Raw genomic sequence first — 24,923 nt, 5'->3', positions numbered from 1 at the left:
AAAATCTCAGATCTGCTTATAAGTCTGCTAACAGATCTGCAATAATTCGCCTTAACTTCTGATCATAAATCCACCTCAGACCTGCCCTAAATCCGGTATAATAGCCAATAATATTCCCCCTTTCTATACATTTCAAAATGGTGTGATTATTCCTTCCAAATAGCCAACCATAAAGGGAGGTGTCCCTTCATTTAATTCCACGATTCTGTTGGCCAGCATTATGTTTTCTTTATTAATTATTTTTTCTTCATTAAGTACTGAAGCACTGCCATTATAAGAGTCAGCCATAATTTAACTTTGTCTATTTAATTTATTCCCCAAGTGGTGCTAGTGCAGGTGGGCCTTCATTTTGAGACTTAATTAATTTATTTTAAACCACTTCAAATGACTTAAGAAGGGTCAGCTTAATAGCACTCACATTATTTATCGTTGCTCCTTCACTAATCTAAATCTCTTCTATTAGTATTCCTTGCTGCCCTCATAAATGGTTGTTCTTTATATGATACTTATCACTGACCTTCATAACAAAATCACTTGCCTAGCTAATTTATAGGGTCTGCGATTAGGAATTCAAGAAGGGATATGACACTAAGGAAGAAGGAGAGTCCCATTTATCCAGGTGCATATCACGAAATTGATGATTTCATTGAAAGAGTCAAAGTTATGATTGATAATGCAAATACTCTAACATATAAGCCTTTTGTTGCATCAGAGAGAAAGCTTGAGGAAAGACCATTTCGTGGGGAGGATCCACAAAGAGTTGCAGGTATTTATCATCCCCTCTACATCTCAACAAGTGCAGCTGACTCAAGAGCCTACAACATCAAGTGCCCCACAAATAGAGCAACCCAAAAAGAAGAGAAAAGCAATAGAGCCTTTGGTTGCCTATTCCATTGACACAGAGGAGATTAGAGAAAATGTGGTTAATGGAGAGGAAGTAAATTAGATCATGCCTTCTCCTCAAAGTACAAATACAAGGTATTCCCATAGATATATTTGTTGAGAAACAAGGTGAAGAAAGCTTGCAATATTAACTTTGAAAAGATTACCAAATCTGAAACTAAATCTGAAATGAACATGCGATCGCACCATTCAACATAAATATAAAATCAACCATACCAAAAGAGACACCTGCTAGTTTTAGACATCACCAGGAGACCAGGTACATCATTAGTTTTCAGTTGAAGATGTCAAATGGATGGTTTCAGGGAAAAAATATATATATATTAAAGTATTAACTTTCATGTTTTAATTAAATTAAATAAAGTGCTATATTATAAAGTCACTTTATAATATTTTAATAAAGTAAGGAAAAATAAAAAGGGAACCACAAAGGGGTATGGCCATGAAGGTGAACACAACCTAGAGGAGATATAATTTTATTTTTATTAAAATCATGGAAAACCCTAAAAGGTGAGTTAGGGTTTGAGGGGTAATAAAAAGACTTTTGGGCCTCCATTTGGTAATCTTTTGGCATCATTTTTATGTAGGAGAGTTGAATTTCAGAGCTCTGGCATACAGGTGACATTTACAGGTTGTAAGGACGAAAACCCTTGCAATTCAAAAGGCCTGCAAGAGTGGAAGACCTCCCGAGGGACTGATTTATTAGGTTAATTCAGAGACAATTGTAGAAGGAATTCATTTTCAGGATGCAGCAGTGAAATGGACGAGGAATCATTGAAGTTTCAGAACAAGGAGCAGATCTGAACCATTTGAGATACCATTTATCAGCATTCCAAACACCTACAGCTAGCTGGACACCTCCTGGAGCCAAACGCAGCATTCCAAGTTTGGATGTGAGGGTTTTGAGGGCTACAAAGACGCAGATCAGATCTGATCTGGTACCAATCTGAAAATACAGATCAGACCAAGAGGAATCCATTTGGTGGTATAAATCAGGCTCAACGTGACTATTTCAGCAAGTGACAAACACAATCAGACCTGTACCTGATTTGTATGGCATGTAATTGTCAATGTAATCCAAATAAAGTACAAAAAAATTCATCCATTTTGAATGTATTTGCTGTACTGTTATTTCCAGCATACATTTATTATTATTTCCATTTAAATTGCAAACCAAGCATAAAAACAAAAAAATCAGAAAACTGAAGAAACGCAAAAAAAACCAAACTATCAAAAAAGTCATTCTGGGGTGGAGCACTACACAGCCATAGTAGAGTTGCCTACATACCAACAAGGAAAGTGATTTTTTGCCACTCTTTGTCCTGTAGAAGGCAAAACCACTTTGAAAATAGGCACTGCAATCAACTTTTTATACCCATTATATATAAAAATTGTTTTCTAATCCAATTATAGTTTTAATCTGATCTGATTATGGTTTGCCCTATATAGATAGGTAGATTGGGAAAAAATATATATGGGGACAAACTCTCTCTCTCTCTCTCTCTCTCTCTCTCTCTCTCTCTCTATATATATATATATATATATATATCAATTTTATTTTTTTTGTAATCTAATTATGATTTTCCCATCATATGTATAGAAATTACAATGCAAGATTCATTGTGACCACATTTTGACCTCATGGCTCCACAAGTAATGTTACTGTTATCACAAAAGCTCGCACCCTTGTTGAGCTATCAACTCAACAACCTTGTGAAATATGGAAACAACCCCGAAGTGTGGAACCTTGCGAAAGGGGGTTGAATCTCCGGAGAAGGCCGGCTTCCTTCTCAATCCAGGTGCAGGCGTTGAACCAACTCAACACTTCAAAACTAACTCCTAAGCCTATCCTAACAAATTGCAGAGGTAAAGGGAAGAGAGAAATGCTTAAAACAAAAGGAGGTGATGCACCAAGAAGAGATTGTTTCTCTCCCTACCCGAAATGACACAAAAAAACAACTGAAACACCCAGGAGATGCACAAACTTCAGTTGTATGAGTGACCCCAATGCATGTATGGAGGTTAGAATTCGCTGAATGTCAAGAGGGGAGAGAAAAACAACTGAAACACCCAGGAGATGCACAAACTTCAGTTGTATGAGTGACCCCAATGCATGTATGGAGGTTAGAATTCGCTGAATGTCAAGAGGTTTCCCACAAGTCACACTCAGAAATAAATTTAACACAGCATATATGAGAGAAGAACCACAAAACATACACCTATGATGAAGGTAAGGAAACATACACAGCATACATAAGTTGAAAGAAGGCAAGAATGGTGATTTCAATTTATTATAAGGCCAATATACATAGCATACATAAGTTGAAAGAAGGCAAGAATGGTGATTTCAATTAATTATAAGGCCAATGGCCAACTTACAGTTGCAAAATACAGAATAATACAGAATATAGAATAGCTCAAGCCAGCAGCGAGAGAACCCTTTACAATGAGGCTTAATAGCCTTTATATAAAAAATGGCTACAAGAGTGATCATGACCCCTGTATGTCAGTCTGGGAGTGCAGGGAAGTGCATGCACTTGACTTCTGTACATGCAAGCAACCTAGCCATACCCTGAAAAGGCAACCCTGAGAAGGGTGGATTGACTAACCTTCCAAAGTCAGAGCATGCAAACATGACATAAGTCACCACAACAAGAATGGCCCCGTACCTCTCCTGATGGAAATCCTGCTAAAAACATTAAATGCACCCTTGTGGCTCCACAAAAGAAGGTGCATAAGTCACAAAAGTTGTTAAAGCATTTAAAGAGTTGAATGTTGATCACGCCATCTGGAAGTGTTGCCAACCGGAAAGAAGTCCGGGGACTTCGGAAACTCGAGTTCCCGAAGTGGGGAAGACAAGGAAAGAACTTCGGAACCTTGGGGTTCCGGGGTCCCGGGAAGGAGAAAAGAGAACAGCAAGGAGAACTTCGGGACCTCGGGGTTCCGGAGAACTGAAAAAAAAGGCTAAGGAAGTAACTACGGAACCTCGGGGTTCCAAAGTTCCGGGAAAGAAGAAGGGAAGCAAAGGAAGAGAACTTCAGAACCTCGAGGTTCCAGAGTTCTGAAGAAAAGAAGGAAGAAAGGCTAGGAGGGAACTTTGGAACCTCGGGGTTCCGGAGAAGGCAAGGGAAAGGAACTTCGGAACCTCAGGGTTCGGGAGTTCCAGGGAACTGAGAAGGAGGTAGGGAAAAGGTGGAGCTTAGCAAAGGAACTTCGGAACCTCGGGGTTCCGGAGTTCCGAGGAAAGAAAGAGAGGAACTTCGGAAACTCAGGTTTTCGGAGTTCCTAAAAAAGGGAAAGAAAGAGAGGAACTTCGAAAACTCGGGGTTATGGAGCTCCGGGAAAAGAAAGGAGAGGCGGCAAAGGGAAGGAACTTCGAGGTTCCGGAGTTCTGAGAAAAGAAAAAAAAAGGGAAGAGGGAACTTCAGAATTTCGGGGTTCCGGAGTTCCGGAGAAGGAAACGAGAGAAGGCAAAGAGAAAGAACTTCGGAACCTCGGGGTTCCGGAGTTCTGGGGAAGGAAGAAAAGGCCAAGGGAGGAACTTCCTCCGAACAAGGCAACACCTCACACTTCACGATTCTTCTGCTTTTCTCCTTGATCAACTGGGGCAGTGCTGGTCCATGGATCGTATCTCTAATCGGTTCTTACTGATGGACCAAGGGTGTCATAAAATGACAACAGTTACTAAACAAACAGCCTATGCTAATCTTGAGGGTGTTAGATACATGTTGAAATGGGAGGTCATCGATGCAAGATAGGATCAACAAAAGTATTATACCCCCCATGCCTCTAGATACTTAATCCAAAGTTATTCCATATTGACTCCTTCAATCTCGCTAAAGAGGTGACTAAGGACCTCTTCTAATACATGACGAGAATTTTCCCTAAATCAAAAAATCAACAAACAACCATGGTAGAGTTGACTACATACCAACAAGGAAAATGATTTATTGCCACTCTTTGTGCTGTAGAAGGCAAAACCACTTTGAAAATAGGCACTTGGCGATTTGCAATAAGACTATTCCCTTATTATCTTTCACAAAGTTTAAAGTTAGTTACATTGTTTTGAAAATTGAAAGTCTCTAAGTAAATAAACTAAGTTTCCGATCCCGGTTTGGGCTCGGATTCGGGTTCGACGTTCGGGTTCGCGGGTTTTGCCATAAACAATTTTGGGGTTTTGGGTTCAATAGTACAAAAACATATAAAAATAAAAAATATATACATGCATGCAGCAGTAGTTAAGTTCAAAATACTCCACTATGCTAATAGTAAAATAAAATGGCAAAATACACCGTCTTATATTAAAGTTTTAGTTCAAATAACACAGCAAAATAGTAAATACACCACCATATTAATGTTTTAGTTCAAAAATAATAATGTCTAGCTACAACAATAAGCCATCACTGATCAAATATCATATGGGTCATCAAAAATATCATCATCATCATCCATAAGCAACAATCAATCTTCAACTCTCCTTGAGCAATGGCAAACAAAAAACAAAGTTCAGCCATTGAGCAAAGAAGTTATGTTTATTCATTCTATTGTGCAAAAATGAAGTAGGTTTTACCTTTTCAGTTTAAGAGGTCAAATTAAGGTTGGGGGGGTTGGATTTGCCTTTTTGGCATTAAAAAAACAATTTTAAAAAGTCAACAAAATCAACTTTTTGCCAAATTCCTGACAGGTCATGCAAAATACTCCAAAATTCCTCTCGGGTTCTTCTGGCTTTGGCAGGGATGAACCCACAATGTTTGGGTAGGACCCTCTTCGAACCTAAGGAGAACTGGACCCGAACCAAGACCCGAGGGGAACCAAACCAGGACCCAGGGGTTCCTACGGAAGAATCCATAACTTAGTAAATAAACTGTCAATTAAAATAATTTTCTCAAAGCCATATGGTGGAACTATTTTGGCAAAGATGCCAAAACAAATGGATGGTGATGCACAGTCCAAGACAGCTATATAGTTTATCTACTCATGAGCATTTTTGGAGTGTGTTTCAACACATACACTACAAGAAGCACAACCATTTGACTCAAAGTTGATGAATGATTTGGTTTTTGTCGACCACGACCTTTGCCTTCAAATGAAAAAACTTCAAGGTAAACGAAATTTGCATTTCTATTTGTAAGTTGTAGCTAATTTTTTTCTTGCAATTTACAATTATAATTCTTATTTTGTATAAGATTTATAATACTAATGTGTCTACACCAGTTATATAAGAGAATGTTGAGGACAATTAGCCTATTGACCTTGACAAAACCAATCCTAACTCAAAATCGCTAACTAACTAATGCAAAGAAGCCACTTGATGAAAAAGAGTATGATTATTAGGATGGCTAATGTATTTGATGAAAAAGCAATTGAATCAACTTTAGATGTAGCATAACATTGGAGCTTCATCATCAAGAACTGCAGCCCCCTAAAGGATTGCACTTCATAGTAGTTGTAGTTGTTGATGTTATTGTAGCTTCGGTCAATATCCTTCTCAGGCCAACTTGAAGAAAATAAAATGAGTATATATTAAATATTCTCATAGAGACGACCATGATATATATTAAATATAAAATGTGATTAATATTTGTTTAAACAATGTGAGTCGACCCTCATGTAAGAGACGTGCCTCCTCATCCAAGGCGGAAATATATGAAGTGTTATCACATTTACATGATGATCAATCAATTGGGAAAATATATATTTAGTGTGCTTGTGACGATAAGAGTTTGTCGTCTATGATTGGGAAGGCAACAGATCTGATGGTTTGCTTGTGGTTAATCAAGCACTACCATTCAACAGTAGCCTCATTGGCTCCATCTGCTTTGTATTTCTTTGTAGTTTATCATTTTGTAGCTTGACATTTATATTTTGTAATTCCTAATTAATTTTGAGGGTTTGAACTTTAAAGTGAAGCTACGTAGTAATATACTATACAGTGTGCACTATAAGGAATGATCTCAAAATAAAGAGAAAAGACATATTTCAAAAGTAATGGTGTACACTCTCCTTTGCTTTCTCTATATTGCTCTCTATGCAATTAGGATGGATTTAAATATTAAGAAAAATAAAGTATTTTTTTAATTTCTCGGCATTTCTGGGGTTCCCAATATTACTAAAAATATCACTCTTTTGGTTTACTGAGATATTCCCTAGAAAGTATTTGCTTCTATGCTTATATGATTGACATAAATTAGAAATTCCAAGACTTTTAAAATTGATCAGCCTTCATGTTTGAATAAACCATATGCCAACATCAAATTATTGTTCTGTGTGATGTCCCCTTCTAGTTAACATCTGTCAACTTGGTAGATTAGCCTATCACTGACCCTCATAGGCTGATGAGGTGGGTTAGAGGGTCTCCTGGAGACTGATTCTCCATCTTCAGAGTGAACAGTATGAGCAGTGACAGAGTATTGTTTGGCAATCTCCAATTCTGACGGCAAGCAATTCTGATGAGTACTTGGAGAAATATCAATATTTAATTACTTTAATTAAATATTATGTGGCAAACTTTAATGTTTTAATATTTTTAAGTCACTTTAAGTTATAACTTAAGTGAGGGTCTATTTCTCATCGGATGGGGCCACTTTAATATTAAACTGGAAATGATTTATTTTTGAAGCCTCAATAGTCAAAAATAATTATTAAAAGTTAAAACATCATTTAAATGCCAAATCGTACTTTTCTTGGGAATTGTGCCAGACCCTAAAGGAGGAGATAAAAGAAGTTTTTAGGTCTTATTTTCATTATGTGATGATTTGATATTGAGTTTGCTCGAAGGAGATTTTGGCTTGAGGGTTTCAGCAAGGGTTTCTTCCTGCGGATGATCTGAGAGTATCGGTATAGGAAAACGGTGGATTTTTGTGCATCAGCATTAGAGGCTGTGAAATATCAGTTGATTTTGCTTTTCAGTTGGTTTTATCTAGAAACCAAGATTGGGCAGATTAGATAGGGTTTTTATTCATTTTATGCAAAGGATTGATTGTAGCCACAACATTAGAGTAGAGGCAGAAATAAGTGTGTTTACAGCTGGGGTTTTTTTGTGCATGTACGGCCTGCTGATCTGCCGTACCTTTCTTCCTTGAAAGGGTACGATTTTGTTGAAGGAGTCGTCCAAAAATTCTGAAATAAATCCTAAAGGAAACGCCTAGCTGGTAGCTTCAGTTTGAGCTGCTAAACTCACCATTCCGGGTAGTTTGGACTGATAAATAATTTTGCTGTCATTATTTACTGCTGTACGGCAGCAAGGACAAATAAGGGGTTTCATAAATTTGAGGTATTTGACAATAAAACTTCCTGGTCTTGTCTGATTTCTTTATTGAAGCTGTTTATGCAAATTGGATGTAATAAGGGTTTGATAATCCTATTTTCTAAAGTTCAATTAATTTCCAGCTCTTTCTAATATTGCTTTTTGCATACTGTTTGTTCAAAACTAGCCCTTGTTGTTAGAAATTGCAAAGTACAAAACATCAAACGCAACAGGTTCAACTAAACCTCCATTGTCTGAGTTGAGCGCCCTTGGTAGGTTCTTACATTCTGGTCACAAGATTTTTAAGAACATAATTTACGGTAAAGAAACGTTATATTTGTCAATGACCTGACCAAGACAACTGCTGCATATCCTTTCCAAAATGATATCTAATATCTGTTCTGTCAATAGTTTTGTCCCTCCTGTTTGATCTACTATACAAACTCTATTCTTTTTAATCTATCCAGGCAATTTCTGTTATATGTTACATCCATCATTAAAACAATTAAATATGCTGCTTGCTGTTAAGAGTATTCTAGTATAAACCAGTAAGGTCTTCACAATTTGATGCTTTAATCTATGTGTCGCCTGCTAAAGGAATTCTAGAAATCCATAAATGCTTATATATTGGATCTGATAAGTCACCTAAACTGAAGAATAGTGGGCAAAGAAATACGATACTATAAGGTTTGAATCCTCCACAAAGAAGCAAAGGTATCATGCAGGCTCTGAAGACCAACTCCTCTGTCAAGGGCGCCTGATATCAAGATGAGAAAGATTGAGATGTCATGTCATCCCTCAAGGCTTATTTTGTTATACTAATGGAATAAAACCAATTCAAATATCAAATAAGATATGGTAAAACCAACAAGCCATGTAATGTTGCAATTTGGTAGAAAAGGTGAAATTTCCCATGCATAACCAAAACACAAACTCATAAAGTTGGGTGCAAAATGAATTTTCAAATAGTCCTGAGATGTTTGAAACTTTGACTGACATCACTGGCCAATTTCAGGTGAAATTCATATATACTTGGGCATTATAAGAGCATATAAAGTATTTGTCCTAAATTCAACAAAAGAGAAACTTGGAGAGCAGTACATAATTAATCATAAAGGGAGCATCTTCCTTCATAATTAATTGGTTACAACAGGATTGTTTTCCTCTCTCAACATTTGGTCCTAGTTGATGGTATTACCCTTTATTTTAATAATAAGAGGCTCCAAGAAATATATGAGTAATAAAAATGCTGAGCAGCATTAAAAATTATACTGTCCTAAATTCAACAAAAGAGAAACTTGGAGAACAGTACATAGTTATTCATAAAGGGAGCATCTTTCTTCATAATTAATTGGTTACAACAGGATTGTTTTCCTCTCTCAACATTTGGTCCTAGTTGATGGTATTAGCCTTTATTTTAATGACGAGGCTCCAAGAAATATACGAGTAATAAAAACGCTGAGCAGCATCAAAAATTATACTGACCACCACATAGTTGCGCCATGCTAAGACATCTGATCGCATGGACACAGCTCCATATATGCCATATAGCAATTCTCTATAAGCACTATAAACTATCCCCAAAGCTCCATGAGCACAGAGAAGTTGTTCTTGCTTTTGTTTGCCAATTACATCTACAGCTGCTGTCATCAGAGGCCCCAAATACAGAAGTGCAGTCAAGATGAGAGGAAAGAAAACTGCCTGCCACTGTTTCAGAAACATAAAATTGACATCAAAAAATTGATCAGGCACTAACTCAAATCCCAATACACGCCATTCAATGTGATTCCAGAATTTTACCATAAAATCACAAAATATACATTTCTCAAAATTAAAAAAGAATGGTCAAATTAACAATACTAATCTCACATGTGAACAAGTATGACATCACAAATGATATCTTTTAGCTTTGAATGTAATCAAACAGAAACTACCACTTAATAATTTAAAACATATATGGAAGGAGAAACATCACCAGATGATCTGTTTTAAGTCCATATGCACTCAAGAAAGAAGTGATATGTGTCTTTCCAGAGTCCCAAACCTGAGGCAGATTCATTCCATTAGTAATCATTTTATACAAACAAAAGTCGATAACATTTTAAAGTTGACTTTCATCTCTGTTCATTTACAAATGAATAGATATAAATCCAGGCAAAAGAGCAATGTCAATGAGATATTTGCAACCAGAAGCCATGGGTTTAAATGAAACCACAATGAATGGGAGATAGAGAGATGAATAATGTCTAAAAATTTTGTAAGTGTAATATCATCTACAATTACTATTGTAAGTGTAATATCATCTACAATTACTATGAACTGAGTACATTTTTATAAGATAATGGAAAAAGCAATCCTCTTGTGGAATGCTCCTATAAAAGAGGTCTCATGCACCAAATTGGTGTCTCATTTGGCAGTCACCTAAAAATCTATCTTTACCTCCTCTTTATATAATTGATATCACGATTATCTTTACTCCAATTGTTGGTGTCCTCTCTTACAGCCAGTAATCTAGAAATTTTCTCCATCACTTTTGCAAGCCTACTGGCAATATTTTATTTGAAAGAACATTCTTCAAGAAATGCCTAACGTCCAGCAGCAATATATTTATATTCATGATTTATTTATGGTTTAAAGTCAAATAAACTTCTACCACAACTTGTGACTTTCGGCAACATTTATATTTTATATCTTCCACAATCCTTTCTAGACTGTTGACACACAAAGCTGTCTTACATATAACAATCGAGACTTTGGCTTTCTAAAGCACTACTAAAGATTTAAAATCTTTATAGCCATGCCAAAACGTTCAGTGCTGGGCATAATTATGCTAACAATCAAGCAACCACCTGCAGATGAACAGTAAAATGTTGTAGGACAAACCAAAATCAGAAAGTTTCCAGTCTGAATGGTGAAAAAAATCATAGAAGTAAACCTTCATTATTGAGCTAAAGAAAGTAAGGTTAAACTAACATAGATAGCCATCCTATTTAGGAGGGCCACGAACTTCGAATGAAGATGAGCTAGATCCTCAATGAATTTTTCTGCCTCAGCATAAACGTCCTCTACCCATTCCCGGGAATTTTGCGCCATTGCTCTAATAAGCTCTGCATCATCAACCACTTCCTTGGGAAGGGAGGAAGGAGGAGTGAATGAAGGACCTGCCTCCCTGAGGAGTCTTTTGAAACTCCTGACGTATTCGCATAGGACTCTTTTTTCTTCCCTCAGCCGCTTACATTTCGCCTTTGATTTCAGCAATTTCTCCTTCATGGCTAAGGAAGATTCTTCAAAGTCTCTCATTACTTGACCTGTGGAAGCACGGCCAAGATCAATCTGTCTGATGACGTAATCCTCCTGCCTGATCTCACTTCTATCTTTATCCACTGCAGGCTCAGCAATATGCAAGGTCCGAGATCCAGATTCTTCCCTGACAACCTTGGAAAATTTCCGAGGAGCCTTTCTTTCCGCTGGCTGATCATCCTCTTCAATAATTCTTCCAACTCCTGAGCAGGATCGGTTTCTCCTTTTGCTTCACTCCTCAGCCTGCCTATCAACCAGTCTGGAGCGGGGATGGAGTGGCTATGATCCTCTACGTGCTCCTGTTCCTGAGATTCTTCCTCCATTTCACCAAGGATATCCTCCACAAAACTATCCTAGTGAGCTTCTTCCTGGTGTAAGGGCGGAATTTTGACTATGTGGAGGAATTCACAACTTTTTTGTGAATCCTTGAGACCTTCTTTTTAGCGCCCAAGTCCACAGTTGGGCGGAATTTCACCACTGTGGAGGATTCATGAATTTCTAAACATTTCCTGACCTACCTCATCTAGCGCCCAATCATTTCCTTGGGCGGAATTCTTCATGCATGGAGGATTTTGATGCCTTTCACAAGTTCCAGGCTCTTCGTCAGGATATATATATGAAATATAACATTTAAGTATAAGAAAGGAAAATACTTTAAGTTATATTTCATATATATTGTCAGGAATCATAATGCAAATTCTGGGATTTTGGAAGATCTTTCACATTTTCAGACTTCGTGAAATTTCAGGCCATTTTCGGATCAAGATGACATTGGTGGATTGATGTGAATTTCCAGACTTAGATGATTTTTCAAGCTTTCCATTCATGAACAGATTCCCATACAGCCAAATTTTGACCACTGTCTGTGCTGAGATGCCACTTTGGGACTTTGAAGGTGGATTTTCCAGACTTAGAACAATTTTGTGCCTTCCACTTCAGGGATGATTCTCACACTTAGCCATTTTAGACCCCTATCTGTCTGCTTTCAACTTTCCAGATTTAGAAGTGATTGTGCATGTTGATTCTTCGTTGTCTACTAGCCTGAATAATCCTGTCAACACTGACTTTCCAAAAATAGAAACCTTCAAAGTGTTAGTGTTAGACCCCTAGACATGGTACAGAAATGACTTACTATAAATAGAAACTTACTAAAAATAGAAATTACTAAAAATAGTAAGTTTGATTTTTGGCAAAATGACGACATTCCGGAACTTAGTAAAATCCCTAAAAAAAGGGAACTTTCTAAAAATAGAAAGTTGCTCCGTTTTGGCTCAAATTTTACTGGGAGGTTCCTTGAAGGGCCCTGATTCCATTCGTACGTTCAGTTTTCCAAAACCCTAACTGAAAACCCCTAAAATCAAGGACAAAAGGCAAAACCCTAAAAAGGACAGAACATGCCCTATATTTCACCAAACTTGCTCGAACGAAAAGCAGATCAACTCCAAATGTCCCCCGAACACCCGCAAAGCGGAGAGACTGACGAGACTACCACCAAAACACACAAAAAACCAGGACCAAACGAACAAAGGGGCCTAAAAGGTAGGGGGGTCCCTATCTGAGATGGGGTGATGTGTGATTAGGTCACAACACAGCAAGCCATGACTATATGAAATTGTCACAGAGTTAATATAACATAAACAGTATTTTGCATATGTTAATCTGATCTCTGTTCATGTTCAATATGATGTTCAATCATTTAGGATTCTATCTCCTATTCCTAGTCTATGTTATAGTTTGTTTCTGTTTATAACACTTCTAAGTTCTAGCAATAGAGTATTGTCCACCGGATATTTCTCAATAACCAAATCAATCTTTTTTCCTATTCTTCTTTACCTATCATTGAAGGAATGTTGAACACAAGGTGAGACTCACATTATTAACTAGTAATTATGATAAATGAAAATCTAAGTATTAAAATTTGGAACTCATGCATGACAAATCACATATCACTCATATATCAAAGCATGTAAAAGTAGATGACTAAAACAATGCGAGACACGCAATGGATTTCAAAGAATTGATTGATTATCAGAATGAGCAAGACGCTCATAAATAATACAAGGATATTTACAAGAATAGCAAGTTTCTAATAAGAAACTGCTGAGAAGATCGAAGACGATCTAACCAAAATAGAATATACACTATTGAGCATTAATACTAAAATTAACATTATTTTAATATTCTATTACCCTCCCTTAATGCTCAATCTATTAACTACACCTATAGACCCCCTAAATTTTACAAATTTATCAGGACCAAGGGGCTTGGTGAAGATGTCTACTGGCTGCTCCGAGGTAGGAACATACAGCAACTGAATGGATCCGTCTTCAACCAGCTGTCGAATATAGTGACAATGAGTTTCCACATGCTTGGTTCTTTCATGGAAGACTAGATTCTTGGCGAGTTTGAGCACTCCCTGATTATCACAGAACAAGGGAGTAGGACCTGCCTGGGAGACATGCATATCCACAAGCATTCGTCGAAGCCAAACCGCCTCACAAGATGCCTTAACTGCTCCCCGATACTCTGCTTCTGTCGAGGAGAGAGCCACTGCCTGCTGCTTCTTACTAGTCCATGTGACAGCACCAGATCCCAAACTAAACACATACCCTGCTGTAGACTTACGGTCATCAACCGAACCTGCCCAGTCAGAATCTGTGTAACCACTGAGTATAGGATCAGAACTCCGAGTGTACAGAAGTCCATAATCAGGAGTGCCACTCACATAACGCAGCACACGCTTCGCTGCTATCCAATGATCAGCCTTGGGAGCTGTCATGAAGCGTGAAATGTAGCTCACTGCAAAACTGATGTCAGGTCTAGTGGCAGTAAGATAGATGAGGCTGCCCACTAGTTGCCTGAACAAAGATTCATCCACAACTGGTGAAGATGACTGAGCTGAAAGTTTGAGCCCGGGTTCCATAGGAGTAGAGGCAGGTTTGCAATCCTACATTCTGAACCTGTCCACAAGACTTCTGGCATACTTGGACTGAGAGAGAAAGATACTGTTCTCAGTCTGCCAGACTTCAACTCCTAAGCAGTAATGTAGAAGTCCCAAATCTGTCATATCAAAGGTGCGGCACAAATCCTGTTTGATCCCAGTGATCAAATGTGCTGAACTGCCAGTAATGATTAAGTCATCCACATAGACAACCACAAACAAAATATCATTACTAGAATGCTTGATATACAAGTTTGCATCAGATGGACTCCGCTGAAAGTTATGATCTGTCAGGTACTTATCAATTTTCATGTACCAAGCCCAAGGAGCTTGTTTCAGACCATAGAGTGCTTTGACTAGTCTACAGACCTTCTGTTCTTGACCAGCAACCTTGAATCCTGGGGGTTGCGTCATGTAGACTTCTTCCTGTAAGTCACCATTCAAAAAAGCACTCTTGACGTCCATCTAATGGACTTTCCAACTGAACTGGGCTGCCAAGGCAAGAACGAGCCGTATGGTACTCATTTTGGCTGTAGGAGCAAAAGTCTCCTCGTAGTCAATGCCTTCTTTCTGTGAGAACCCACGAGCAACAAGACGAGCCTTATACTTGTCTAGGGTTCCATCAGCTTTGTATTTTACTTTGTACACCCATTTGCAGCTAATGGGCTTCTTCCCTGAAGGAAGATCAGAAAGGGCCCAAGTGTGATTCTTCTGAAGACTCTGGAACTCAACTTCCATAGCCTGTTCCCACTCAGGTATACCTTTAGCCTCTGAGTATGTCTGAGGCTCAAAAACACTGTGTATGTTAGCCATGAGAGCAAAATTGACTGTATGATGTTGTTTGCTCTTATTACGAGAGGTTCTACCCTCAATGAGCTCAGTATCCCTGAGATCACCAATGGTCTTGGCCCACCATTTAGGCCGGAGAGTAGAAGTGCGAACATCTGGAGGAGCTGGAAGAGGCTCAGGATCAGGAATAGGAGCAGCAAGAGGAGGATTATTCTCCGGAGGGAACTCAGGTAGTGCATCATCGAAAATAGATTCTGCATCATCCCTCCCATCAGGCGAACCTAATGGAATAAGAACACTGTGAGGCTGATCCTCAGAACTCTACTCAGAAGAAGGGGACTGAAAGAATCCTCTGTCTTCATCAAATACAACATCACGACTGAAGATAAGACGTTCAGTGTCTATATCTATCAGTCTGTAGGCCTTATGGTGATCACTGTATCCTGTCATCATGAGTTTTTGACTTTTGGAATCCAACTTGGAGCGCTTAGCATCTGGAATCCAAACATAGGCAACAGAGCCAAAAACCTTCAGGTGGCTGATCTGAGGCTTCCGACCAGACCAAACCTCTTCGGGAGTCTTCCCCTTAACAGCCTGAGTAGGAGAACGGTTAAGAAGGTAGACAGCAATAAACACTGCTTCAGCCCAATACTTATTCGGAACACTCCTGTGTTGTAACATAGAGCGAGCCATCTCAACAACCGTACGATTGCGACGCTCGACAACACTGTTTTGCTGAGTAGTGTAGGGTGTAGTCAATTGGCGTTTGATGCCATGGGTATCACAGAAGTTGGAGAATGCAGAAGAACAAAATTCCCCCCCGTTATCTGTCCTAAGAGTAATGATACTATGTCCAGACTCTTTTTCAACAAAGGACTTAAACTTCTGAAAGATACTAAATACATCTGATTTATGTTTAAGAAAGTACACCCACATCTTTCTACTAAAATCATCTACAATAAGCAAAAAGTATTTGCAACCAGTAACAGAAGATGTATTCATAGGACCACAAATATCAGCATAAAGTAATTGAAGTACCTTAGATGCGCGCCAAGACTTTCCATGTGTGAATGAAGTCCGATGCTGTTTGCCAGCTTGACAGGCGCCACATACTCCAAGATGCTGAGTCTGAATATCAGGTAACCCTGAAACAAGTCCCTCCCGAGATAGCTGAGAGAGATACTGAATGTTGAGATGTCCATATCTCTGATGCCACAAAGTGCTGAGAGGAGAAACACGAGCTGCCAAAGCCACTTCAAGAGAATCACCAGTGTCAAGAAGCCTATATAGGCCATGATCCTCTAGACCAACAGCAACAGTAAGACGAGTCTCCCGATCAATGATGGAACACTTGTGAGCACTGAACACCACATCTAGTTGAGGAGAATTCCTCATAATCTGGCTGACAGAGAGCAGATTAAGTTCCATACCAAGAACATAGTACACATTCAGAAAAAGGAGAGTCCTGCCACCAGACTGTATCTGAACAGTGCCTCTGCCAACAACTGTATACTCCTCACCTCCGCCAAATACAACGGAATCACTGAAGGGTGAGAAGTCTGTAAACCAGTCACGCCGATGAGAAAAGTGACGTGATGCACCAAAGTCGATATACCAAGCAGAAGACGTGGCATGATCTGAAGACCTCTTAGCCATAAAGGCATAAAAGGCAGACTCTTTCTGCTCGGAATGTTCAGCAACATGCGCCTTCTGGTGTGACCCTCCCTACTTCTTTTGTTCAGAAGCGAGCCTCTGACGGCAATCTTTCTTCATATGGCCGTACTTGTGACAGTAATTGCACTGCACATTCTTCTTCTTAGCTCCATCCTGTGTCTGAGAAGAGCCTTTCTGCTGAGAAGACTGAGAGGACTGAAATTTGCCTTTATCCTTTTGAAAGGATTGAGCTGTGAAGGCATTTTCCGAGGAGGCTGATGTAGTACCACTACCAAACTGTTGTTTCCAGCGATCCTGCTGTAGAAGTTTGGTGCACAATTCTGAAAACTTCAGATCAACATTAGTGGAAGTAATATTGAGGGTCTCAATGAAGTGTTCATATGATTTCGGAAGACTTTTCAGAGTGATTACTACCATGTCTTCTTCCTCCATAGTCCGACCAATAGCTTCGAGCTGATCTCGAATGTCCTTAATCCTCATGAGGTGTTCCTGTAAGGACATACGTTCGTCCATCATAATGGAGAACAGCTGATTCTTTAGAAAGAATGCTCGGCTCTTGTCGGATGTCTCATGCAATTCCTTCAGATGCTTCCAGATGTCAGAAGCTGTCTTGCCGGAAGGAATCTGCAGTAACTGATCATCAGTCACTGAGAGTTTGACAAGCATAACGGCCTCCCGATTGCGTTCATCAAACTTATCTTGATCTGCACCAGGTGTACCAGGACTGAGCTCTTTTCCCAAAACAAGCTGGTCAAGACACCTATATTCAAAAATGGTCAACATACGCTGTTTCCAGATGTTGTAATTGTGACCATTAAAACGTTGACTGCCTTCTAACATCAGATTGGTGAGAGAAGCCATTAGCACGTTTCCCAAAAAAAATCCCGGCTGACCCAGAAAAATCCAAAGACAACCCAAAAATGCGTGCGAAAAACCCAGAAGGAATCTGCTGTCAGAATCTGGATCCGCGGGCTCGAAAATCGAGGCACGAAAATCGAGGCACCCAGAAAAAACGGGCAACTACCCAGATTAGGTTTCGAAAAACCCAGCAAGATTCTGTAAGAAAAATTTATTTTCGATGAAAAAACATAAGGTAAACACCTTAATCGAAACAGAAGGTCGTGGGTTTTGCAGATTATGCAGAAAGCGCACTCTATGAAGTTCGCACCATAGTTGAAAATCTCGGACTCGCCTCGGACTCGGCAAACCAAAATTTTGGACTCGGACTCGGACTCGTGAAAGACTCGCGAAAGACTCGGCAAAAAAAAAAAACCGTAGTTTTACAAAAAAACATAAAGAAATTAATGCATTTAGAGAACATAAGTGCCATAATTGAAACATTACACATGTCATATGATCTACAAAGTACAAACACGCAATATTTGAAATTTCATCATTCATGGCAGCATATTCAAGTTTCAAGTTTCAACTCTAAAATGTATAATACTATAATGGCAGCATAAGTATATAAATGTTCACAAAATTACATATAATGATATGTCCAAGTCCAAATGCAAATGTGAAAAACAGCAATGTGAATGAACAAACCAAAGAGAAGACTACATCTTCCTCTTTGTATTTTTCCTAATATAGCTCAATTTTTCAGGCCTTGAGCTAGAAGTAGTAGCAGTGGGTGTTGTGGTATCTAAATGGTGAGATGAGTCTTCTTCAAAGTCATAGTCCTCATCATCATCCTCATCTTCGTCCTCATCTTCATCCAATCTTGCTCCTTCTGCATCTTGTGCTGCTCCTCTCTCTATTTCTGCAATTTCTTCTTCGGTAAGGAGGACATCATCACCATCATTTTGTTCATTCATGGTCCAATCACCATATGGATCAATTTCATCCAAGTCAATGGCCTCATGTGAAACACCCTCCACCTGTCTAACTCGAAGGCGAAGGTTGTACCGAACAAATACTAGATCATTGAGCCGCTTTTGTGACAATCTATTTCTCTTCTTTGTGTGAATGCTTTCAAAGACACTCCAATTTCATTCACACCCAGAAGCACTGCATGGCTGAGACAAAACACGGATAGCTATCTTTTGAAGATTAGGCGTGCCGGCACCATAATTCTCCCACCATAAATCTACAAAAAACATTTAGAAATATTAGAATTGAGAAAAAAATGTAACAATCAAGTTTGTAGGTTTTTTCTTGCACTGTTGAACTAAGTTACTAAATGTTTTACCTGGTTGTTGTTTTCCTCTCCTATCAATTGCTAGTTGTGATGAGAAGAGTCTCCCCTCTGCACTTTTGTAGATCTTGAACAATGGAATGAACATTTCCAAATTCAGAAATAGATACTAGATAGTCAAAGTGTCAAACTCAAATTCAATAATGAACATTTCCGAATTCATAAATAAAGATAGAGCAATTGCAAATGTCAAATCTCACCTCCAACTCATCAAGAACCTTGTCTCTCAACTCAGGATCAAGTGTCATCTTATCAATGCATGTAATAACACCTGCCATGACCTCCTCATCAGCCCTAAATGAATCAGAGAAGTAGAATTTCGGGTTCAAAAAGTAGGCGAAGGCATGTATCGGTTGGTGGAGTTGGTTTGTCCACCTACGATCAATGATGCGCCAAAAGCTTTCACATTTTCTTGCATTTCCACGATAGTAATGTGAAATGGCCTCTTTGGCCCTATCCATGGCCTCATAAATGAAACCCATTGGCATGCCCTCTCCATCCACCATACGAAGAACCCTCACCAAAGGTTCTGTCACCTAAAAAAATTAAAACAAATTTTAAATTAATACAAAATCAACCCCTAAAAAATAAAATCAGCAAATAGACAAGATTGTATAAACTTTACTTTTGTGTTTGTTACTTACCGCAGTCAACTCCTCTCCACTTTTATTGAACCCATCATCAAAAACAATGGTCACAATCTTCTCTGCTTCAGGTCTTTTGGAGTATGCAGACCCCAACCAAGCATCTGACACAAACATCTGCTTAAGATGAGGAATGGCACTAAGAATGCTCTGCAAAGTGATGAAGTGGCTAGCAAATCGTGTCACTCCAGGTCGCACAAGGTCCTTGCCATTTGTGTATTTTCTCATCAAAGCAAGCACCCAAGTATGGTTGTAGATGAATTTGGTGACACTTTTTGCATCTTCAACCACCTTCTTCACCCATCCAATCTTCCCAATGTCCTCTAGCACCAAGTCCAAGCAATGTGCAGCACAAGGACTCCATGTAATCGAAGGATGCCTCTGCATAAGCATTCTACCTGCAGATACATATGCAGCTGCGTTGTCCGTGATAATTTGGACAACATTCTCAACTCCAACTTCCCGAACCACACCATCCAACAGATTACACAAAGTCTCTGCATTTTTTATTTCATTTGAGGCATCAACAGACTTTATGAATACCATTGCACCATTTGAAGCCACCAAGAAGTTGAGAAGAGTCCTATTCCGTCCATCTGTCCATCCATCAGATAAAATGCTGCATCCTTTTCTCTTCCAATACCTTTTCTGATCATCAACCACACCTTCTGTATTTTTCACAGCTTTCTCTAGCAATGGCCCACTGAAGTCATGACCTGTTGGGGCCTTAAACCCCTTACCCGCCACTGTACATGCATTAACAAAACTTTCCCAATACACATTGTTTGCTGCATTGAAAGATAGATTATTGTAAAACCAAAAGTTTGAAGCTGCTATCCGTGCTTGTTCATGCTTCTCTTTATTCCATCCTGTACCTTCAAGTGAAGGTTGTGCACCTGGAACATTGCGTGGTACAAAAAAATTAGGGTCTGATCTAACAGGAGTGCCACTAGCCTCACCCTCATTGTCACCAAAAGATGAAAGTGACTGACGACCCCGACTATGACCAATGGGACCCGAAGTGGACAATGTGGGATTCATTGCAGCTGCTATGGCTTCTCTTGTTTTTTGCCTTTCTTCCTTATGCATATCATTCTCAGCAAGAATGGCCTTCATCTCTCTAATAATTTCAGGAGTTGATTTGGGGCATGCCTCCACACCATATCCAGGTATTTGTGCAAGGTGGTATTTTAATCTATTGATTCCACCAGTCATCCATCTTGTGCATTCGGTGCAAGTGACCTCCCCCTTTTTGCTTCCTGCAATCCCATATTTCCAAGCTTTATCTCTTTGTCTTCCTGACCTTGGGGTTGCCCTTGGAGTTGAACTTGCCATTGCTGATTTAACATGAAAAAAAAAAAATCAGCAGGGTTTTATGGAAAATCAACAAAAAAAATGACAATGAATCATTTGGGAAAAATAGCATTCAAAAACAAGAAAAAAAAAAGAGGAAATAAATTAGGAAAGAAAATAGAAAAAAATTTGGCAGCATATCCCCTTGTTTTTCAAGATTTTTTTCAGTTTCAAAACAATGAAATGATTCAAATGAAAAAAAAAAAGAAGGAGAAAAATCCTTACCTAGATCTCTCTTGCTGATTTTTCCTTCTTCCCTCTACTCCTCCAAACCCTTCTAACCTGCTCCAGCCAAAAAAAACCCAAATTGAAGTCAAAAAATGAAAAAAAAATTGGTTTTAAGCCCCACGGGCGCGTTTTTTCTGGGCCCGCGAGTCCCTGTGAAAGACTCGCGAGTCCGAGTGAAAGACTCGCGCGAGTCTTTGCGAAAGACTCGCGAGTCTTTCGCAGGGACTCGCCTGGACTCGCCACACGAGTCCTAGGCGAGTCGACTCGGCTCACCAAAGGACTCGCGAGTCCGTGGCGAGTCCGAGGCGAGTCAAAGAGTTTTAAAACTATGGTTCGCACGTCAGAAAATGCACGCTGTGAAGTTCGCGCGTGAGCCACGGAGGAAGGCACGAGCAGAGGTGGTGATCACGCGGACCAACAACCGGGGTTTTGGCGGGCCAAAACAAATCCCGCGTGAGCCAACAATAGGACGTCGCGCGCGGAAAAAAACAGACAGATCGCCAAAAAAATCACGATCACTAATGAGCCCACACTCACAGGCACAGCAGACGAAGTTGCGCGGCCAGAAAGAGAATCGCGATAAACCCACTTCAAATGCAGGCACCGCACCAACCGAAAATCCGAACAAGAAGGAAAAAAATCCTTCAATTTTTTTTCAAAACAATAAAACTAAAAAAATTCACACTGAATTTTTTTTTTTTGCTCTAAAAAAAATCCGAATTTTTAAACCAGGCTCTGATACCATAAAACAATGCGAGACATGCAATGGATTTCAAAGAATTGATTGATTATCAAAATGAGCAAGACGCTCATAAATAATACAAGGATATTTACAAGAATAGCAAGTTTCTAATAAGAAACTGCTGAGAAGATCGAAGACGATCTAACCAAAATAGAATATACACTATTGAGCATTAATACTAAAATTAACATTATTTTAATATTCTATTAATGACCAGCAAAGCCATAGATTTGTTTGTGTGTAGCTTCCAACCAATTTTGATGCCTGCAAATTCTGCTGAAACAACAGCCTAAGTCACCCAACAAGGTAAGACTAAGTTTAAAAGTATGCATTCTAGTTGACACAAAATTATGTATTAGGTTGACCATTCTTACAGCCCAAGGTTTTATCATTCACAAAACAAAGATCACTTCAGCAAACCCTGTGTGTAGCTTCCAACCAATTTTGATGCCTGCAAATTCTGCTGAAACAACAGCCTAAGTCACCCAACAAGGTAAGACTAAGTTTAAAAGTATGCATTCTAGTTGACACAAAATTATGTATTAGGTTGACCATTCTTACAGCCCAAGGTTTTATCATTCACAAAACAAAGATCACTTCAGCAAACCCATATCTAAAATGTCAAGAATTTATATTTTAAAATCATAAACTAAAGTTTTCCTTGGAAAGAAAGCAGCCAAATCTTCCTAAGAAATAGCTAGTCAAAATGGGGACAAATGATAAACCAAAAATAGATTTAAAAATTTATGAAGTGAGCCACAATAGGGTAAAAGGGGATGGCCTCACTCTTAATATGACGTTTGAAAATTCCAAATGCCGTCCAAAGGCAACACAAAGGAAAGGGTTTCCTTCCCTCCAAAAAGGAAATAACAAAAAAGAAAGCTACAAATATGAAATATACTCCCTTATTTAAAAAATGAGATTGATACAAGAACCATGATGTTTTGATGTATAAAATATTTACTATTAATGGTAGTGGAGTAACAAACGGCTCCAGGCCTTGTTAGAGTGATTATCTTGTTACTGCATCCAGTGGCTTGAACAGAACACCTACAGAGAAATATGTTAGCACCTGCATCACACCCACAGAGGAAATAGAGCACTCAGACTAGTAGTATTTTTTAAGGTGAATCACACTCAAACTGGAAATACAGTAATTCAGTAACAAATGTACTAATGGTCTTCATCTGGTCAAGCTGCGTACATTTTTTGCGGGAATTGGCATAAATTGGAGCTGAAGATTGGAGGCATCATGTGGTTGGTAATTTGATTTGTGCTTTCTTAAAAAATGAACTCTTGTAGTTCTTGTCTCTGGCTTAGTGCAATGAACTGTGCATTTTCAACAATTACGTTCAAGTAGCTTTTGGCTAGATGGCTGTGCCCTGTTTTCATAAGAACTTTCTGAAAATGCATAAACTTTTGGCACATGATAGTCACCATCTGACAGTCGGTGGCTGTGTTGAGCAGCCAATCATTGTTGGGTGAGCATATATCATATCAGTTCTAAGTTGCAATGTTGTATAGGATTGTCAACGAGCAACATGAGTGCAAACCTTGGGAGGAAGGGAATTCATATAATTTCTTTCACTGATATGACTAAATGCCACTTGCTAGATCGTCGTGCTAAGTCGAATTGGTAGCTTTTAATACAAAAATAATTATAATAATAATTGACAGGACAAAATGAACTAGAAAGGCAGAAGCACACTGCAAACGTTTAATTGAGGTCCCGGTGCCCGAATGCTGAGTTTGCAAGATAATGTCGACAAAAATCATGTGGAGCAGTTCACTGCTTTGGTAGTCGATTGCGCAGAGAACTACTCTAGCTATTGATGTTTCCTTGCTCCTTTTTCAAACCCTAAAATGAGGGATTTCGTGAAGAAACTAGATAGTTAAAAATGGCTAAAGTTAGTCAAACTGGATGGGCTCAAATGGTTAGATCGGCGCGTCTTTCATAACTAACACGCCGTTCAAATCTCCTCTAAATTCACATATGTTGATTGTTTAATTGAGTACTATTTCATCCAATATTGAGCGTGTTGAACACAACCCGCCATGTCTTGAGTGTTCCACGTCCAATTGTGATTGTGGCGAAGCCCTGGGTGAACTTGACAGAAGAGATACCCTCTAGGCCCAAGGACACCCAAGAGAAATTCACAAATTAAAACGATAAATGGCTGAAATATCCTAAATTCAACTGCATTTACTGACCGGTAAGAGAAGCAGGGTCGCCATAAAGAGCGAAATGATTGATGAAACTGCGACAGAAGAGAAGCGGCGCAGCATGTATTCGTTGAAGGAAACAGGCGGCGGCAACCGCAGAATATAACGAGGAGCGTACAGCAAACCTACATATGTGAGTGACATGCCTGTGCACGCTGCCACCGCTAAAATTTTCGACACACCCACTGACGAATCTGCTTCCATTTCTCTCTCTATCAAATGGCGCTATGATTCATAGTGTTTTTTCCCAGACTTTCGGATTTTCGGAAATTAATTGTTAAGAATATCCGGGCCACTGCAATAAACGCCTCCTGTTTGTGTCTGTTTTAAAGAACTGAACTCGGCCATCGAACAAATGATGGCAGCTAAACGGAATGCTTGCGTAAGTTCTCTTTTAAAAATGTTCTCCGACATATAAAGGTTTTCAGATGCTTTTTTGGAGGGTAACAAATTTGACGGTTAGCTATGCCAGCGAACTAAAAAGAGACGTTATTATTAGTTCTTACCGTTAGCCAATTGGAATACGAATATATTATAATTCATGTTTTACTTCAATACATTCAAATTGATGAGAATCAATCAGAAATTTTGAAAGACAGTTATACTTTTTGTAAGTGTATTTTTTTCTAAAAATCATATATATAAATTTTCTATTGTTTCATCCAAAGTCAAACCAATAATTG

General features: G+C 38.9%; 2 protein-coding genes across 4 annotated transcripts in view; both read right to left on the bottom strand.

The window, feature by feature from the left end:
- Positions 1 to 24,659, bottom strand: part of LOC131061303 (CAAX prenyl protease 2) — a 161,250-nt gene extending 136,591 nt beyond the window's left edge. For both annotated transcript variants that reach the window (XM_057994916.2, XM_057994917.2), the window contains exons 1-4: positions 24,229 to 24,659; positions 10,125 to 10,193; positions 9,635 to 9,856; positions 8,795 to 8,906 (exon numbers count right to left, since the gene is read on the bottom strand). In XM_057994916.2, the coding sequence (XP_057850899.1) occupies positions 8,795 to 8,906; positions 9,635 to 9,856; positions 10,125 to 10,193; positions 24,229 to 24,444 (619 nt within the window). In that variant the 5' untranslated portion in view covers positions 24,445 to 24,659. The remainder of the gene's footprint in view (positions 1 to 8,794; positions 8,907 to 9,634; positions 9,857 to 10,124; positions 10,194 to 24,228) is intronic.
- LOC131859812 (uncharacterized) lies at positions 18,358 to 21,437 on the bottom strand. Of its 2 annotated transcripts, XM_059213922.1 has the most exons (5): positions 21,273 to 21,437; positions 19,695 to 21,031; positions 19,251 to 19,586; positions 19,045 to 19,117; positions 18,358 to 18,942 (listed from the first exon to the last, which is right to left on the bottom strand). In XM_059213922.1, the coding sequence occupies exons 2-5, from the start codon at positions 21,027 to 21,029 to the stop codon at positions 18,845 to 18,847; spliced, it is 1,842 nt and encodes a 613-aa protein (XP_059069905.1). In that variant the 5' UTR covers positions 21,030 to 21,031; positions 21,273 to 21,437; the 3' UTR covers positions 18,358 to 18,844. The 2 variants fall into 2 exon arrangements, with proteins under 2 accessions (XP_059069905.1, XP_059069906.1); XM_059213923.1 differs by lacking the exon at positions 21,273 to 21,437 and having other exon boundaries at positions 19,695 to 21,138.
- Positions 24,660 to 24,923: the final 264 nt, after the last annotated feature.

The sequence above is a fragment of the Cryptomeria japonica genome, chromosome 11 (genome assembly GCF_030272615.1).
Source record: "Cryptomeria japonica chromosome 11, Sugi_1.0, whole genome shotgun sequence".
Classification (NCBI taxonomy): Eukaryota; Viridiplantae; Streptophyta; class Pinopsida; order Cupressales; family Cupressaceae; genus Cryptomeria; species Cryptomeria japonica.
The sequence above is the reverse complement of the archived record's forward strand: the minus strand, read 5'-3'. Positions and strand labels throughout refer to the sequence as shown.